Consider the following 17,169-nt stretch of genomic DNA (forward strand, 5'->3'; position numbering starts at 1 on the left):
GGAGTCCATGGACTATGTTTATGATGCTTTTGGGTGCGTTTTAACTTTTAAAGTCAGGCAGTATCCACTGCCGTGGTTTTGAAAAGATGGTCCACAATATTCAATAAAGCATCTCCTCCTGTGTTATGCAAAGAAAGAAAGTCATATGGGTTTGGAACGACAGGAAGGTGGTAAATTAAGACAAATTTTTCATTTGAAAAATGAACTATTCCTTTAAGTTTAAGTGAAATAAGTCACAAATTTGAACCATTGTGTTATTTACAAATGAGACAGGGAACTGATAACTCAAAGAACAATCAAAAAATGGAATGGAATAGAATAACGGAAGGAGACACAAATAAAAAGAAGCAAAACAGAGAACAAACAGTTAAGTTAAAACAGCAACCTTTTTCCTGCCAGACAGCAATAGTTTGGTATATTTCTCAAGGTTTTGCTCTTCGGTTTCTTTGTCAGTTGGGGGGTATCCAGTCAGAAGGTCGACAATGTTGATGGTCTCTGTTTCTGGTGTGTGAGTTTCACTCAGATCAATGAGGCTTGCTTCATCTGCAGGTTCACCAGAGACCCCACACACACCCAAAGAACTGGAGTCCCTCATCAGCAGTTCTGCTACGTCTGAGCCCACAATTCTCTTCACAACACCAACACACACTCATATTAACCAGAGACACACATAGCACACAAAGTCTTGATGTTTCTTAGAAAAATTACAATGTAAGCAGAGAAAAAGTACTGGCTTATAGAATTATTATGCAGAATCGTTGTAGCAGTGACATTGTAATCCTGTAATGTAATGAGGTGAGTAATGTGACTTACTCCATTCTGTCTACACAGCAGTATTAATAGATGCCACAAGAGGGCAGCAGAAGTGGCATCTTCTAACTTCTCATCCTTCAGACATTCCTCTGACATTTGAAGGGCAAAGTTAATGGCATCCACCTTGTGCATATCCTCCCTTCACAAAAGAAGAGAAGCAACAATCTAGTTAAGGAGACAGAAAACCTTTCAGCATATTCACCAAATTCAATTATGGCACTGGTTTTAAAACATTTACATCACTGGGTCGGTATACAAAGCGTTTTGATTAAAAGTTGAGGCTAATCATCTAAAACTTGATTATTTGTAACCATCCTCTAAATAAGAACCAAAAAAGACCTAATGCGGCTCTTCATAATGACCCCTAGCAAAGAAGACGATGAATTTCATGGGAATGAGCTATCAAGATTACTGTATGTGATACATATGAATATAGAAGTCCAATCTCACCATCGCAAATGGACCTCAAGATTTATTATATTCTCCCCCTTTGTTACTAATTTCACCAATAATGAGTTTTTGGTGCAATTACGGTTTTGAAACTGAAAGCATATTTGTGAGAGGGATATTTTGTTATATCATACCTGGTCAGTGGCCCAGGAAAGTCTCTCATATCCTGCTGATCCTCTGTATCACACATAATAACCTGAAAAGATGGTATAATCATCCACAAAATACAGTACATATAATAATCCACCACAACACTTCATATGTTTCAGTATAAAAAAAAACTCAAAAAGACTTTTCAACAAGCAATACATTAATTTGGGGACCAAAATGGAGATACTCTTTATTTATGTTTACGCCGTGGGCTCTGGAACAAAGCCAAAGATGCTTTCTCTTAAAATTGATGTTGGTCGTGACTTTCTTACCTCTAGGCTGTGGAGTTCCACTTGAGCAGGGTCACCCTTAGAGGCAAAGGCAGGACTGACCCATACCAGTTGACCTGCAGGCCCAAAGCTCACTGCCACATGGGGGATGCAGAACTTTAGTGGGGCTATGACCGCAGCATCAAAATCTAATAAACGGGATAGTTTAAAAATATATAGTTTATGGAATAGTACCACAACAATAAACAGTGAAGTTCAAAAGTCTGAGACCACACTGAAAATCTGGGATTCAAATTATAAATTGAACCTTGAAATAAACAGAACGTTTTAGGATTTTTAAAATGTAAAGCAAAGAGACATTATGACGTAAGTGAAAAAGAAGTATATCACAATGTGCACTATTTATTGGTCACTAATCAAATAAACAAATTGTGACATTTGCCATGTACATTTATTTTTTTTATTTTTTTATTTTTTTTTTATATAAAGTCAGATTTCCTTGCTTCCACTGAAGTGCACACTCTTAAATATTCTCAAATCATGCTGGTAGAACATGAATCATGAAGTACAGCACAAACTCGTCCATGCCAGTTAGAACGCATGCTGTCATTAAAGCAAAAGGGAAACTTATCTAATCAGAAGACATTCTGACATTCATATTCATTTTTCAATTCAACTTACAGTATGTAACTTGTTTAATTCACTCAAACTGTTATGATTATAATATAATGTTATGGGGGGGGGAAGAAAATCCAAAATCGAAGCATTCAGACTTTTTGACCCCACTGTATTTATCCATTTATTTGTAATCATGAATAAAGAAATAAAAATGAATGAACAAATGCACGAGTGTTAAAGAAAATGTGCCATTCCATTCACATTTTCAAAGAACAATAACCATTACACATCTGCCGTGCAAAAAGAAAAGTGTTCTGAATACTGTAGGTCTTGAGTCTATGACTGTTTTGTCATAGTTCTAACAGACCTATGTGAGATACTGGCTCAGGTTCACTCTGATCAGCTGCATTGATGTACTGGCTGAGCTCATAGCTGCTGGAGGACAGACCTGAGGTTTTAGAGTTGGCAAGAGCTCCATTATCATACAGCTGGAGAAGATGAAACAAAACAGCCTGAGGGTCAACACATTAGAGCTGAAATACTGTATGTATACTGATGTCTACTTTCATTTAAAGACACAAACCTCTCTAGTTCCATCTCCATTTTGCATACTTTCTCTGCGCTGTCTCTCCAATACCCCATGACCATACTGACCATCTGTTCTAAGGTTGTAGCTGTGAAAAATAATGTGTAAAGTCAGTTGCTTGATAATCACTTGATTTTTATAAAGATGTACAGCAGACATAAAAGCAGTAGTGTATGAGTAAAGGTCATAGACAGACCCCTGCTGATCAGGGTATTCAGCTCTTGCAGACTCCTGGTGCAGTCCTCTGACCTGATACCCCTCTCCTCTCCAGCCATCTGCGGGGCTCCACCCACCACCATCTACACATCAGCGATAAAGTCAGCAAGAATCGATTGAACATGAGAATAATGCACACACTTTAGTATATTTAAAGTAATGTGTGTTTTTATGTTATGTTATGTTCATGTGTGATATGCTGCGAGCATGAGATTGAAGTTAAGTACCTGGGGAGCTGTATTGTGCTCTGTGATAACCATGATAATTGTAATACCCATAGTCTAGTCTGTAGGGCCAGTAACTGGGAGCAGAGTAGTCATATTCCTGCCTGAACAGATAAGCAGATAGATCTTCTACTAGACTGTATTATTTAAAGACAAATAACAACAAACTAGAGCATCAGGTATGCCAATAAATTTTTAATATAGAAAAAAGAATAATCCAAAATAATAGATACTGAATGAGTTGCATTAATTCTCATTTACCTGGAATGTGGTCTGTAGTGTAACGGCTGGTCTGATGCAAACCCTTGGCTAGAGAAAGGACGACTGCTATATCCAGTAGTGTTTTCTGGGTTAGGAGGACTGGCCATGTAGCTTCCATACCGGGGATCCACATGGGGCCACTCTCTTTCTCTTGGGTCTGAAGGTGGGTAGTAATATGGTGTTTGGTGGGAGGATCTGTAGTGGTCATCTCTGTCACCAGAGTGGTACTGATGACCTGGCATATGCCAGCCTTGCCCTCTGGGCTCCATCACGAGACACTCTGCAGGTGCAATCTAAAGCAAACTGCACTTACAGAGGAAAGTCACAGTTGTTAGTGAGAAGAGGGGAAGACTCATCTTTGCATTTTGCCTGCTGTTTACACACTGACTAAGTAAAATGTTATCAGTGAGCAGCAATATTAGTGGCTGTTTATCTATCAGGAAGGGAGCAGTAAATCAAAACAACCTTTGTTTTCAGTTCTTTAAGCTCTTCAGATAACTTGTAACTCATGCCATAACTAAAAACAAATCAGAACAAGATTAGAAAAATTTAAGTGCAACATTTTTGTACTTTAACGGGACACATTGAAACCTTGATGTACTGTAACTAACTGTGATACCCTCCAAATATACCAGACATATGATATGGAGGAAGCGTCTAACAGCAATAAAGTCCAATAGTTCTTTTATTCTAATAAAATATCCTTGACAATATCAAACAAGAAAGTATTTCCTCAATACCATTTGTCAAAATCAAATGCCAAATAAAAAGCATTTCCAATTTGAAATGTTTTTCATACATCTTAGTACTCACAGATCACTGCTGTGTAAGCTGTCCTGTCACAGTTTCAAAGTGCACATGCCACATAATTTCAGAGCTCAACACAAACTGAACTAACCCATGGACCTGCTTCACACCAGAACTGAATGCTCAAAGTACAATCCATTATCTTATCCTCTCATTCTCTATCTCTTCTAAACTACAGATGCGGAAATCAAGGGAGTCCAAATATGATACCTTCCCTTTGTCTACTCAAAACAGCTGTTGCCAGTTACACGTAACAGCTGGACATAACGATTATATATATATATATATATATATATATATATATATATATATATATATATATATATATATATATATATTATTATTATTATTATTATTATTATTATTATTTTATTTTTTGTTACTATAAATGTATAAAGAGATACAGAATATACTAATAACCGTTTCAAACGTATACAATATCTTCTTCAAACATCTAACGCTAAACGTGAAAAAAAAAAAAAAAATCAAAGCAGGACTTACAGTGTGTTTGCATGTAGTTTGACAGGAACTGTACGCTCATTCTCATGTTTGCAATATTTGAAGTTGCCACGTTGTGCGGAACCATCGCACAGAGACGCTGCGCTGTCCGGACATCCATCAGAGGAGCACATAAAGCATAATTTAAACGCGTGTTCATCAAACCGCACACTGGTGACAATGATGACTCTAACACATTACAGACATTACAGCTTCATTTCCGGTTATAGCATAATTTTCTGTGAAGCTTGTGCGATTTTGTGAAGGGAATTGGTCAAATTTCCAACGCAATCTTGCATTCAGATTACTACAGAAAAAAAAAAGTATCATTTATTTACTGATTTATAAGTTATTAAATTGTTGTGATTTTATTTTATTTTTTAAATTTGTGATGGTGATTTAGAAATGATTTTTTAATTATGATTGTGACACGTTTTTACATACGTTTTACGTCATACATCTTTTTATTTATTTTTTATTTCAGGGTGACTGTTTTAAGAATATTTGTGCAAATAACTGTCTACCACTCGATTCAGATCAGGCCTTGGTCATTAATATCAGTCAACAAAACGAGAATGTGAGTGGACAGAGTTTTCTTATAGTCTTTCTCTAAATATTTTTCACTATAGTTTTCTTTCATTGTATATTAATGTATTAAATAAACTTGATTCGTTAACGTTCTCGTTATTTTAAGTGCCACAGATTTTTTTTTTTTTTTTTTTTTTTTTAATCCCAAGCTCAGTGAAAGTGCAGATATCTTTTAAATGATGTATACATTAACTAGATATAAAGTATTTATAGAGACGTTATTATGACAACTTACAGCCTACTTGTAGCTCAGCAGGAAATCTGGCAGATATTTAAACGCTTTTATGATACGGCTTCTATGCAAATACTTGTACTCTGTATACAGTGTGTGGGTAAATCATAAAACTACTTACAACATCATTATTGAATAGTAAATTAACCTAAATCCAGCACATGCAAGTTTCCACATTTCTACTTACGTGAAATGTGAATTCACTACACCGCCACACGATGTCACTTTAACCTTTCCACTCACGGAGCCTTATTTCAAATTCGCAAGTTTGGAAAGATTATGGCTGGCTCGAACCCGAATAGTTTATTTATTTTGTTACTGTCAGTGCAACACATTTTTCGGGCGTGACACTGAATATATGTATCTGTATATATCAGAATCAGAATCAGAATGAGCTTTATTGCCAAGTATGCTTACACATACAAGGAATTTGTCTTGGTGACAGGAGCTTCCAGTGTACAACAGTACAAAAACAATACAAAAACAGCAGCAAGACATAGATAATAATAAAAAATAATTATACACATACGTACAGACACACACATATATACATACACACATGCACATGGGTAGTGCAATTCTAATACAATCTGTTATGTACAGTGTAAATACAAATCTGTTATGTACAGTGCAAATGTTTTTTTTTTTTTTTGTTTGTTTGTTTTTTTCAGAGGAATGAAATGGCAGAAGAGGTTGGATGTGTTGGATAAATATAAGAAAGACTAAACTGTGTATTGCACATAGTTATTGCTCAATGGGGCAGTTTAACTGTTCATGAGATAGATAGCCTGAGGGAAAAACTGTTCCTGTGCCTGACGGTTCTGGTGCTCAGAGCTCTGAAGCGTCGGCCAGAAGGCAACAGTTCAAAAAGGTAGAGGGCAGGGTGAGTGGGGTCCAGAGTGATTTGTCCAGCCTTTTTCCTCACTCTGGAAGTGTATAGTTCTTGAAGGTGGGGCAGGGGGCAACCAATAATCATAATCTCGGATGAGGCCGTTGACAGTGGTGTCATCTGCAAACTTCAGGAGCTTGACAGAGGGGTCCTTGGCGATGCAGTCATTGGTGTAGAGGGAGAAGAGTAGTGGGGAGAGCACACATCCCTGGGGGGCACCAGTGCTGATTGTACAGGTGCTGGAAGTGAGTTTCCCCTGTCTCACAAGCTGCTCCCTGTCCGTCAGAAAGCTGGTAATCCACTGACAGATAGACATGGGAACAGAGAGTTGGTGTAATTTATTCTGGAGTATAGCTGGGATGATGGTGTTGAAAGCCGAACTGAAGTCCACAAAAAGGATCCTTGCATATGTCCCTTGTCTGTCCAGATGTTGCAGGATATGATGCAATCCCATGTTGACTGCATCATCCACAGACCTGTTTGCTCGATAAGCAAATTGAAGGGGATCTAGAAAAGGTCCAGTGATGTTCTTCAGGTGGGCCAACACCAGTCTCTAAAATTATTTCATGACCTCAGATGTCAGGGCGACAGGTCTGTAGACTGTAGACAGTCCTGTGATTTTTGGTTTCTTTGGGATGGGGATGATAGTGGAACATTTGAAGCAGCATGGGACTTCACACTGCTCCAGTGATCTATTGAAGATATGTGTGAAGATGGGGGCCAGCTGGTTAGCACCGGATCTAAGACATGCAGGTGAAACGCCATCTGAGCCCTGTGCTTTCCTTATCCTTTGTTGTCGAAAGATGTGGCTCACATCATCTTCACAGATCTTAAGTGCAGGTTGAGTAGCAGGAGGGGGGAGGAGGGGGGTTGCAGGAGGTGTTTGTGTGAAGTGAAGGTCAGAGTGGGTGTGGGGTGTGAGATTGGGCCTTTCAGATCTACAGTAGAACACATTCAGGTCATCAGCCAGTTGTTGGTCCACAACAGGGTTGGGGGAGGAGTCCTGTAATTCGTAAGTTGTTTCATGCCACTCCACACTGATGCAGGGTCGTTAGCTGAAAACTTGTTTTTCAGCTTCTCAGAGTATCTTCTTTTAGCCACTCTGATTCCCTTATTCAGTGTGTTGCAGGCCTGATTGTACAAGACTTTATCCCCAACTCTGTAAGCATCCTCTTTGGCCTGATGATATATACACACACACACACACACACATATTATATATATATATATATATATATGTTCAAAAAGGTAGTGGGCAGGGTGAGTGGGGTCCAGCGTGATTTTTCCAGACTTTTTCCTCACTCTGGAAGTGTACAGTTCATGAAGGGAGGGCAGGGGGCAACCAATAATCCTCTCAGTAGTCCGAACTGTCCTTTGTAGTCTTCTGATATCCGATTCCGTAGCTGAACCAAACCAGACAGTTAGAGAAGTGCAGAGGACAGACTCAGTGACTGCTGAGTAGAACTGTATCAGCAGCGCCTGTGGCAGGTTGAACTTCCTCAACTGGTGAAGGAAGTACACCCCCTGCTGGGCCTTTTTTGCAATGGAGTCAATGTGGTTCTCCCTATATATATATATATATATATATATATACACACACACACACACACTACCGGTCAAAAGTTTTGAAACACTTGACTGAAATGTTTCTCATGATCTTAAAAATCTTTTGATCTGAAGGCGTATGCTTAAATGTTTGAAATTAGTTTTGTAGACAAAAATATAATTGTGCCACCATATTAATTTATTTCATTGTAAAACTAAAATGTAAAAAAAAAAAATATTTTTTTTTAAGTTTTTGAAATTGATGACTTGGACCAAATAATAAAGAAAAGCAGCCAATAAGTGCCCAACATAGACTGTAACTCCTTCAATACCTCAAGAAGTTGGTTGAGAAAATGTCGAGTACATGTCTGCAAATTCTAGGTAAAGGGTGACTACTTTGAAGATGTTAAAATATAACACAGTTTTGATTTATTTTGGATTTTGTTTAGTCATAACATAATTCCCATAGTTCCATTTATGTAATTCCATAGTTTTGATGACTTTACTATTATTCTACAATGTGAAGGGGAAAAAAACTATAATAAAGAATGAGTGTTTCAAAACTTTTGACAGGTAGTGTGTGTGTGTATGTATATATATATATATATATACATATATTTGAATATATGTGTGTGTGTGTGTGTGTGTTATATGTATCTTTTAATTATAATTATCAATTAGCGTGTGTGCAGCATGTCAAGACATTTTTTTCAGATGTGTGAATGTATTTGTCACTGACTGTCCTTGTGCATGTATGCGCGTTCACGTCCGCTGACCAATCAGAGACGTATCATGTAAATTAGACGGGAGTGAATGAGTACTCAACAGTCTTCTGATGTGAGCAACAGACAGTTTTTATTCAACTCAGTCGCACGCTCATATGTCTGCATTGCACGGGAACACACTCCGTCAGAGAACAGTGCGCGATACATACCTTAAGGATATCCGTCTCTAATGTGCAATATGACTTTTGAAGAATCTTGTGGAGACAACGCCACGGAAAGGTATGTTTTCACATGAATATCGCTGGTATATTGTCTCAAGGCGAGTTGTCTGTTCTCGCGCACATAAAGATACCCCATAGGTTCCCGAAACTGTCTTATACCGATTGTTTTAAAGGTGCCTCCCAGATGAACTGCCCGTGCATTTTTACGTGTTTCTAGCCCTCAGAGTTATATGTCATTGCACATTTGTCTCCTTGGTTACTTAAGAAAAAAACGCTTGCATCGCGTGCAGAGATTACCAATCAAACGAACGACTACTTTTTGAAATGAAACGTACAGGTGACTGCGTTGTAGCTGATGAAAGATCGAATCCGCATTATATTCATTAAACTTCCACAATTCCTTTGCAAACCGCGCTCATGCACAGCACTTTCCTTCATTTTGTTCTGTATGAGAAGTTTCTGTTTCATTATACATGAAGGATCGCCTGAAAATAGACACTTGTTTCTGATACGAGCGAGCTAATGAGTTCTTCTTCATCTCACAGAATGGACTCGGTGGAAAAGGCACTGGAAGAGGTACTGACTGCTGCATTACCACAGGGTTGCATCACTGTTGGAGTTTATGAGGCAGCCAAGTTACTCAATGTGTAAGTGATCATCGCAGATCCTGTCCAATCCATAAGATTCACGTATGGTTCACTAAATGTATTACTGCTTTTTGCACATTCTTAAATGCACTTTCATAAACTCTTTCTCAGGGACCCAGACAACGTGGTCTTGTGTCTGTTGGCCACAGATGAAGAAGATGTGAAAGATGTCGCTCTTCAGATACATTTTACCTTGATCCAGGCGTTCTGTTGCGAGAATGACATCAACATCTTGCGAGTGAACAACATGAGACGTCTGGCAGAGATCCTCGAGGGGGTGAAACCGGGAGGAGATTCAATGGACCTTCACTGTGTATTAGTCACCGTATGTGTCATTTCGTTCTCTTAAACAGTCTTGCTTTTGGCACAGGTTTTGCTTGCATCAGGGATATTAGTCTAAGCTATTGCAGTGCCAGTTTATTGCTTGCACACAAGGCAACCTCCAGCTTTATTGTGAATTTCACTGCTGTTAACAGCTGCATAATTCTTAATGCATATTCACAACTGGCAGCCTTGCACACAAGTAGTTTAGGTTGAGATTGGAAGGTTTCATTAAACTCTTTGAGGGCGGCTCGACTGAAGGAATTTAAAGTTCAATGATCCAGAGTGTCTGTGATGTGGAATTCCAACCCATCTGGGGCTGCAGTAAACTGTTGAACTTCTGTGGCTGCCTGGTATTCACAGACCTTCCTGTGCAACAGTGGGGCATTTCTGCAAATAGAGTTTCCTGGAAGAAAAGCTCTGTGAAGTGACCATCTTTAACAAATTAGAGAGAGGCCCTTTGAAAACAAGTGCTTGTCAGTTAGCCAGTAGCTGTTAAAACCACTCACTGCCAGACCCATGCTCTGGACTTTCTGAATGTACCCTGATTACACAATAGGATGCATGAGAAATTCATAAACGGATCTAGAATGCATGCAATGTACAGTACAAGCAGACTTCATGATATTTCTCCTCTCTCTTGCAGAATCCACAGTCGTCCGTGTGGGAAGATCTGGCCCTCAGCAAACTGAATCGATTCTGCAGAGACAGTCGGTGTCTGGACCAGTGGGTGCCGGTTATCAATCTACCCGAGCGATGAGCAAAAGCAGACAAACTTTGTCAGCTTTTTCAAGCTACTGCACTAGTTTTGTATTCTGCCCTGGAAGAAGCCAAATGTTATCACTGAGAATGAGACATAAGAGGGATTAATGAAATGTAATGGATAATGAAATGTATTCCAGCAAACCCAATGATAAGAAGTGTGGATTTTGTGTTCGACTGGATAGGCGATTCATGGTTTGCCCCAGAGCAGGAAGAATGACTCAGCACTATGTTCACAGTGCTGCCAGGGAACAACGAGTCCCGCAGTTTGCTGGGAAAAGACTGTACAGGAAACTGAATCATGTGACTGCTCACATGCTGCACAAGTGTACTAAGAGCGAGCTGAGTGACTGGAGTACCGGTATGTTCAACTGGACTCTAAGAAATGTGATCAGACTGTCAGTCTAATGGACTGTTGAGCAAAAGTTGGGCATGACCCTTTTGCAGACACTGCAATTTAAAGACCATAATTTATTATCCTAAAGCTATCCTTTTATTAAAATTATTTCAAAGGGAATATACAACAGACTTTTGTTTTAGAAATAAGTAACTTGTTTTTAATTCAATGATTCTGGAATAGATTCTATGTATTTGAAACTGTTAATTTATTCATTGTATTTATATTGTTCTGTTCATCCTCAAATTGTTAGAAAATAAAATATCTGACCCATCTGCATCTGTTGTTGGCTGTGTCGCTAATGGATTTATGCATATGTCATTGTCATAATGCCTTGAAAGAGCATGTACGATAAGCCTGTCTAACTGGAATCATACTCATAAAACAGAAACTAAGAAGACATTATCACCCTCACATTTATCCTGACTTTGCAACTTTATATCATTTGGTATCATTATAAATGCACTACATGCAAAATGTTTTGTGGGGCAGGCACATTTTGACGTAGAGGGCAGATTAGAAGTGTTATCGGGCTTTTGTTTTGTCAACAGCCTTGTAAAAACCATCCAATTGCTGTCTTCTCTTGAACAGCTAAATGTAGAAGACAACAGAGAATTCCATTACGTTCCCTACGGCAGCTGGGAGACGCATGACGTCTGGTCATTATGGCCTTGTGTCTTTACACAAAACAGGAGATAAACTGGGCCCTGACCAAGCCAGAAATAGAAACGCCACTGAGACAGTGAATCACACCTGACAGCATTAGCATACTCACGGGGTGGGGACATACAAAATGATAGCTGAGTTTAGATGTGGACTAAGAAAACAAAATAGAGAGAGAGTGAGTTAAGGCCATTCAAGGCTGCAGCAGGAGAGCTGACAAATAAAAATAGCTCTCTGTTCATTGTGCAAGAGAGAGAAAGAACAATGAGGGAGAATACTGGAAAGGCTATTACGGATAAAATACCAGTGTAAACTGTCATTTCATTTCTGGCTAAAGCTGAATTGTTCAAACAGCTGATTTGGTGTGCTTGGAGCTCCCCTTATGTCTGCTGTCAAGAGCCTATGATGCTGGGAGGCAGAATTTAGACTTCAAATACAGAGGAATTGGGTTAGTATATAGATCACTTGCAGAGAAAGGGAAGAATGCAGTAGTGTTTGAGCTGAGGAATACAATTTGAAGCTATAGGGTCTTACCATGGTCAGAAATTAAAGGGGCCTTGGAGCAAAAATGTCACCCAAAAGTAAAAAAAGAAAAAAGTTAATTTTAGATATTTGTATGTACAGTATGTTTGTATTTTTGGTATATTTTTGTATTTAGATATTTCCTAAACTATTCTAAGTCTAGTTAATTATCTGTAATACATAATAATGAATAGTTTTCTAATTAATCTAAAGAATTTATTATGAATTAACTTTGAAATAAGAATGATGACACAAAATAAGTTTCGTATGGTTAGAAAATGCCATCGTAAAGGTAAATAAAGCACCTAAAAATCAACAAGACGCATAAGGTAAGGTGCGTCAAACAGCCCCTTAATTATCTAAAAAAGTTAATGTCTGAAACTGGGTCTTACCTAGTTCGCATCATGCTGTATCTGCAATGCAAATGTCCTGTCAGGTAGCTAGGCTGAGCCATTATGTGAGGAGACTGGGGTATTTCTGAATAAGCAAACAGTGCTTACATTATGCTCCTGCTGCAGTGACCCCGGCCTTCCATTAACCTCATCCTGATAAATATAGGAACGCAGTCACAGGGCATAGGAGGGGGAGCAGGTAAGTGGAGTGATACAGTGGTACTTTCTCCCTGAAAGTGCCTAAAGGTGAGGAACTCCAGGTTTATGGGTTTGGGGCCGTGATTTTTGGTGGATGTGAGATTTTTACTGTTCCCACGCATGCACAAGGAATGCAAATGTTTCTGAATGGACTGGTTGCAATGCCACAAATCAAACCCAGTGAGCATATAGGGGAATTTAAGGTCAAGTTTGCAGAAGGGTTAAAAAGCTTTTGTTTAAATGATTGTTTAATTGCATTATCATGTACTATTATGCAATATTACTTAAAAATGTTGCGTCAGCAGTATAAAATCAGGGCAAACATTAGTGTCCTACCTCCCATTAATGGGCACATGCACCTGTGGTCTCACAAAGCTCTAGTACTCCTAATCTCACAATATAGCTGCAAAATAATAAATAAATAATAGATGATATAGCTCCTCAGCTCCCCCATACCGGATTACTGGGTTTATCATGGAGCTTTTCCGCCAAGGTGACAGGTAACTCTATCCCTAAAAATGACATGACCACTAAGCCAGTTCATCAATCATATGCAAGAAGCTCCAGTGATTGCATCGATATGGGCCAGTAAATACAGCCTGACCTGTTTCTAAGTGTAGAGAATATGAGAGAAGCTCTACTGGGATCATTGCACAACAACAGGGCTTTGACCTGGAGCCCTATATAAAACAGTCTAACAGAAAATTAGAGCAAGTGGAAATGTTGAGAGCCTGAACACCTGGCTGCTGGGGGTGAATATGACTATGAGGCAGTGATTACATTCACAATACACACTCCTGACTGTCCCCCAAAATATGCTGATATGTTTAAATATGCTGGCTGTGAAATAGTGAGATTGTGAACATGTATTTACAGTGCTTGCAAGGCAGCATTGTATTGAAATTCCTCAAAGATTCTCGTTAGAGGTTTGTTTTAAACCCCTAACTCTGATTTTTAAACTTCTGCAATTAATGTAACATAAACACAACGCACAGACTCCTTCCATGTGCAATCTGTTTTGCTTTATGTAAACTTAATATTTCTTAAGAAATGTAATATTAAGAGTTTGAAAATCTCCCACTGTCTTGCAGTATATTGACAGAATGTTGCCATTCAAATTGCAACCGGTAGTGATGGCATCATTTTTGCATAATGAATTGCTATGGCAGTTCTTTCTTACATCTACGTGCATACTGAATTGTGATTTTTCATATTTGTTTCTTGCACTTATGTTACCCTTTATAACCAATTGTCTTATTTCTTTCTTGCATCTTTGTATCCATTTATAGCCATGATAAAACTGCAAAGAATGCTGCATTTGGTGTTTTTTCACCCTGCAGAACAGCATGATCATATGGGAGGTAGACATGTTGCGACCGAATGTTACAGTACCCTGACATCAACCTCATTCTGCTGAGTTGGGCAGAACCAATTTACTTTAAAATAAGGTTGAGTTCATTAGCATTAGTTAACTACATTAGTTAAAACAATACTTTTACCACATGTATTAATCTTGATTAATGTTCATTTCAACATATACTAATAATTAAAAATTGTATAAGTTAAAATTAGTTAATGCATTATGAACTAACAATTGTGTTTTTATACACTAACATTAACCAAGGTTAATAAATGCTGTAAAAATACATTGTTCATTATTAGTTCATGATACCTAACGCAATTATTAATATTAACATATAGAACCTCGTTGTAAAGTGAATCCACTCCACTGACGGTTAGTGTTAGGGCGTATGATTAATAAAACATGCATTCCTATTGCTGTCGTGCAAGTACTGGTGTTTCTTTCAGGAAATACAAATATATTTAGTATAAACATGTCATGTGTGCCTGCCCTGTAACAAATGAGATAGGAGTATGAAGAGAACAAACATAAACAAGACAACAATGTTGAGAATAAAACTATATTTATCTTCAGTTGGGAAAAAAAAGACAACACAAGAAGTTCTTTTTAGAAGATGGAAAATTCACTCAAAAATGGTGACACTGAATACTCTTCATATTAAAACATTTTTAAAGGCAAAAAAGATTTAAGAGGGCTGACTGAAGAGCTTGAGCATGACATTTACAATCCAAAAGCACCTTTAGAAATTACCATAGCATAAAGAAAAACACAACTGTCCGAATAACAATAGGTCACTGTGACAAATATAATTTTGAATGCATTACTTAGTGGACAACACGAAAGCAAGGCTGCATACTTATTTATAAATGTGGATTTGCAGAAAGCATACTGTTAAAAAGAGGACTGCATTACAGCCGATACAGGAAAATCAGGATTCTGCTGTTTTCCTGTGCAGTTCAGTTGCATGTGAAATCATTACTGATGCACAGTCATTAACACTTAGGAATCAAATATGTAATGATGAGGACACAGTAAAGAGTCTGTGGGAAGCATTGCTGCTGGTTCACAGTATTTGGTTCACTCTGGTTGTAGTGTTAGGACAGTAGCACGGCAGTGAACAAGTCAGAGCAGGAATACTTCATTAAGGCTTTTCTGGTTCAGCTGGTCTGGTGGAGTTGTTTTCTGCCAGCTTTGTGATGAAGGCTTTACACACTCACTTTCAACACACACTCATATGCTTTAACTGCATGGTAATTCTCAGAGTGTTAAAAAATAGGCACAGGGAATGTAAACATGGAATGGTGTCAAAATGCATGATTATAACAGTCACAAAAATAACAACCCTTATAGAATTCATCATCTTCTCACCATATGTATACAGACAAATCATACAAAGCATTGATAATTACCCTACATGAGTTTCTATTGCTGGTCAGATCCAAGAATAAGATGGCACAATTACATTTAAACTTTATTATAGAAAAAGAGGGAAAAGATGGAAACAATCAAAATCAGTGTTTACATTGACATAAAGCATCTTGTAAATAATCATTAAAGGGTTGCAATATATTACCGTACCATTATCTGCAATAAAGTATTGCTACTGTATCTATCACACACAGGGCAAAAACGCAAGTCAAAATATTCTAATGTGATCCTGCAGCATCTAATGAAAGTGGGCATTCAAAGAATGGGTGTCAAAAAGTGGACTGAGTCAAATAAACACATTTTGTTTGGCTGAATGAAAAAAGAAACAAATAAAATGGCAGCATTTCAGATGAATACATGAACACAGAATGTTGTATCACTACAGAAATGCTGATCTGCAAGTTTTTGGCAGCTGTTGAGTCCCCCTGGTTTACTGAGAGAAAAAGAAAATGGCACAATCTTGTGTGTAGTGACTTGACAGGAAAAGTTAGCTTTCTTTCATGCCATTGTTCACACAGAGTGAGTTAAGGAGGGAGGGAAGGAGTAGTATTGCGTCAGTATGACGCCTCCACAGACACCTGTTTACCCCTCCACTGAGCACAAGCACCCTTTACACATTAGTGATGCTGACATTTCAACTCTCACATCAGCCCCTCACACTCCCTGTGACTGGATGCATTAAAAAGTCACATGGGGTCAAAGCACCACTGATGAGGCTTTGCTTATCTGGAGTTATATATTACAGCCTGCAGTCATTCAAAATGATCGCTTCCTGTGCTTCGTGATACTAGCAAGGTTTGGAACTGCCCACTCTGACCTCACCCTTTATTTGCAGAAGTCACCGGTCCCGACCACATCAGTGAGGAGCATCACAAAGCAAACAAGTCATTTGTGCTGAGTCCAAAGCTAAAATTTCATTCATGGGTTGGCATTGTCGTTGCACCACAAATGATTTTGTTTACTAAGTGCTTTGACTCTTCTTTTTATAGTTTAAACAAGAAGAATATTTCTAGACAGGAGATTTGTTTAGTTTCAGCCTTAAAGCCAGTGGATACAATCAGATAATGGCTTGGGGTTTAGTTCACTTTAAGGTGAATAGTAAGTGAATGTTTGAAGATCATATTCTCTCTTTAAAGGAAAAAATAAAGGACACATCAAAACACATATCAAGAGTTCAAGCATCCCACTACAATATAGTGCAGGGCTTTTTATCTTTAAAAGGGTTTTCTGAAGTAGGGATACCCATTAGCAGAGGATCGTATTTGGCATGTTCACTACAGTAATGCATGAGGTCTGCAGAAGCTTTAGACACCTGCAGATAAGACAAAGAGAAAAAATATGAAAAATAATACATTAGTGTGGGAGAAGCAATATATAACTAAAGTCATCATTAATTAGTAATTTAGCTGATATATTGCATTCA

The 17,169-nt window shown here is 38.2% G+C and overlaps 3 protein-coding genes across 13 annotated transcripts in view; 1 reads left to right on the forward strand and 2 right to left on the reverse strand.

Moving 5' to 3' along the window:
* sec16b (SEC16 homolog B, endoplasmic reticulum export factor) overlaps positions 1-4,916 on the reverse strand; it is a 26,272-nt gene extending 21,356 nt beyond the window's left edge. For 2 of the 5 annotated variants that reach the window (XM_051711449.1, XM_051711446.1), the window contains exons 1-10: positions 4,362-4,514; positions 3,549-3,851; positions 3,291-3,391; positions 3,044-3,146; positions 2,845-2,935; positions 2,629-2,773; positions 1,686-1,831; positions 1,398-1,459; positions 814-952; positions 386-628 (exon numbers count right to left, since the gene is read on the reverse strand). In XM_051711449.1, the coding sequence (XP_051567409.1) occupies positions 386-628; positions 814-952; positions 1,398-1,459; positions 1,686-1,831; positions 2,629-2,773; positions 2,845-2,935; positions 3,044-3,146; positions 3,291-3,391; positions 3,549-3,817 (1,299 nt within the window). In that variant the 5' untranslated portion in view covers positions 3,818-3,851; positions 4,362-4,514. Of the gene's footprint in view, positions 1-385; positions 629-813; positions 953-1,397; positions 1,460-1,685; positions 1,832-2,628; positions 2,774-2,844; positions 2,936-3,043; positions 3,147-3,290; positions 3,392-3,548; positions 3,857-4,361; positions 4,515-4,856 lie in introns of those variants that run through there. The other 3 variants (XM_051711447.1, XM_051711450.1, XM_051711448.1) reach the window with 3 other exon arrangements.
* Positions 4,917-8,936: 4,020 nt separating this feature from the next.
* LOC127448715 (growth arrest and DNA damage-inducible protein GADD45 alpha-like) lies at positions 8,937-11,459 on the forward strand. Its single transcript, XM_051711463.1, has 4 exons — positions 8,937-9,111; positions 9,599-9,700; positions 9,812-10,025; positions 10,668-11,459. The coding sequence occupies exons 1-4, from the start codon at positions 9,062-9,064 to the stop codon at positions 10,779-10,781; spliced, it is 480 nt and encodes a 159-aa protein (XP_051567423.1). The 5' UTR covers positions 8,937-9,061; the 3' UTR covers positions 10,782-11,459.
* A 3,404-nt stretch (positions 11,460-14,863) lies between these two features.
* Positions 14,864-17,169, reverse strand: part of LOC127448716 (guanine nucleotide-binding protein G(I)/G(S)/G(O) subunit gamma-12-like) — a 75,973-nt gene continuing 73,667 nt past the window's right edge. For all 7 annotated transcript variants that reach the window (XM_051711464.1, XM_051711467.1, XM_051711470.1 and 4 more), the window contains one exon: positions 14,864-17,058. In XM_051711464.1, coding sequence (XP_051567424.1) covers positions 16,933-17,058 — 126 coding nt within the window. In that variant the 3' untranslated portion in view covers positions 14,864-16,932. The remainder of the gene's footprint in view (positions 17,059-17,169) is intronic.

The sequence above is a fragment of the Myxocyprinus asiaticus genome, chromosome 12 (genome assembly GCF_019703515.2).
Source record: "Myxocyprinus asiaticus isolate MX2 ecotype Aquarium Trade chromosome 12, UBuf_Myxa_2, whole genome shotgun sequence".
Lineage (NCBI taxonomy): Eukaryota > Metazoa > Chordata > Actinopteri > Cypriniformes > Catostomidae > Myxocyprinus > Myxocyprinus asiaticus.

Coding starts and splice junctions, on each gene's coding strand:
- LOC127448715 (XM_051711463.1), top strand. CDS start 9,062: ATGTGCAATATGACTTTTGAAGAATCTTGTGGAGACAACGCCACGGAA. Junction 9,112..9,598: donor GGAGACAACGCCACGGAAAG/GTATGTTTTCAC, acceptor TTCATCTCACAG/AATGGACTCGGTGGAAAAGG. Junction 10,026..10,667: donor TTCACTGTGTATTAGTCACC/GTATGTGTCATT, acceptor TCTCTCTTGCAG/AATCCACAGTCGTCCGTGTG.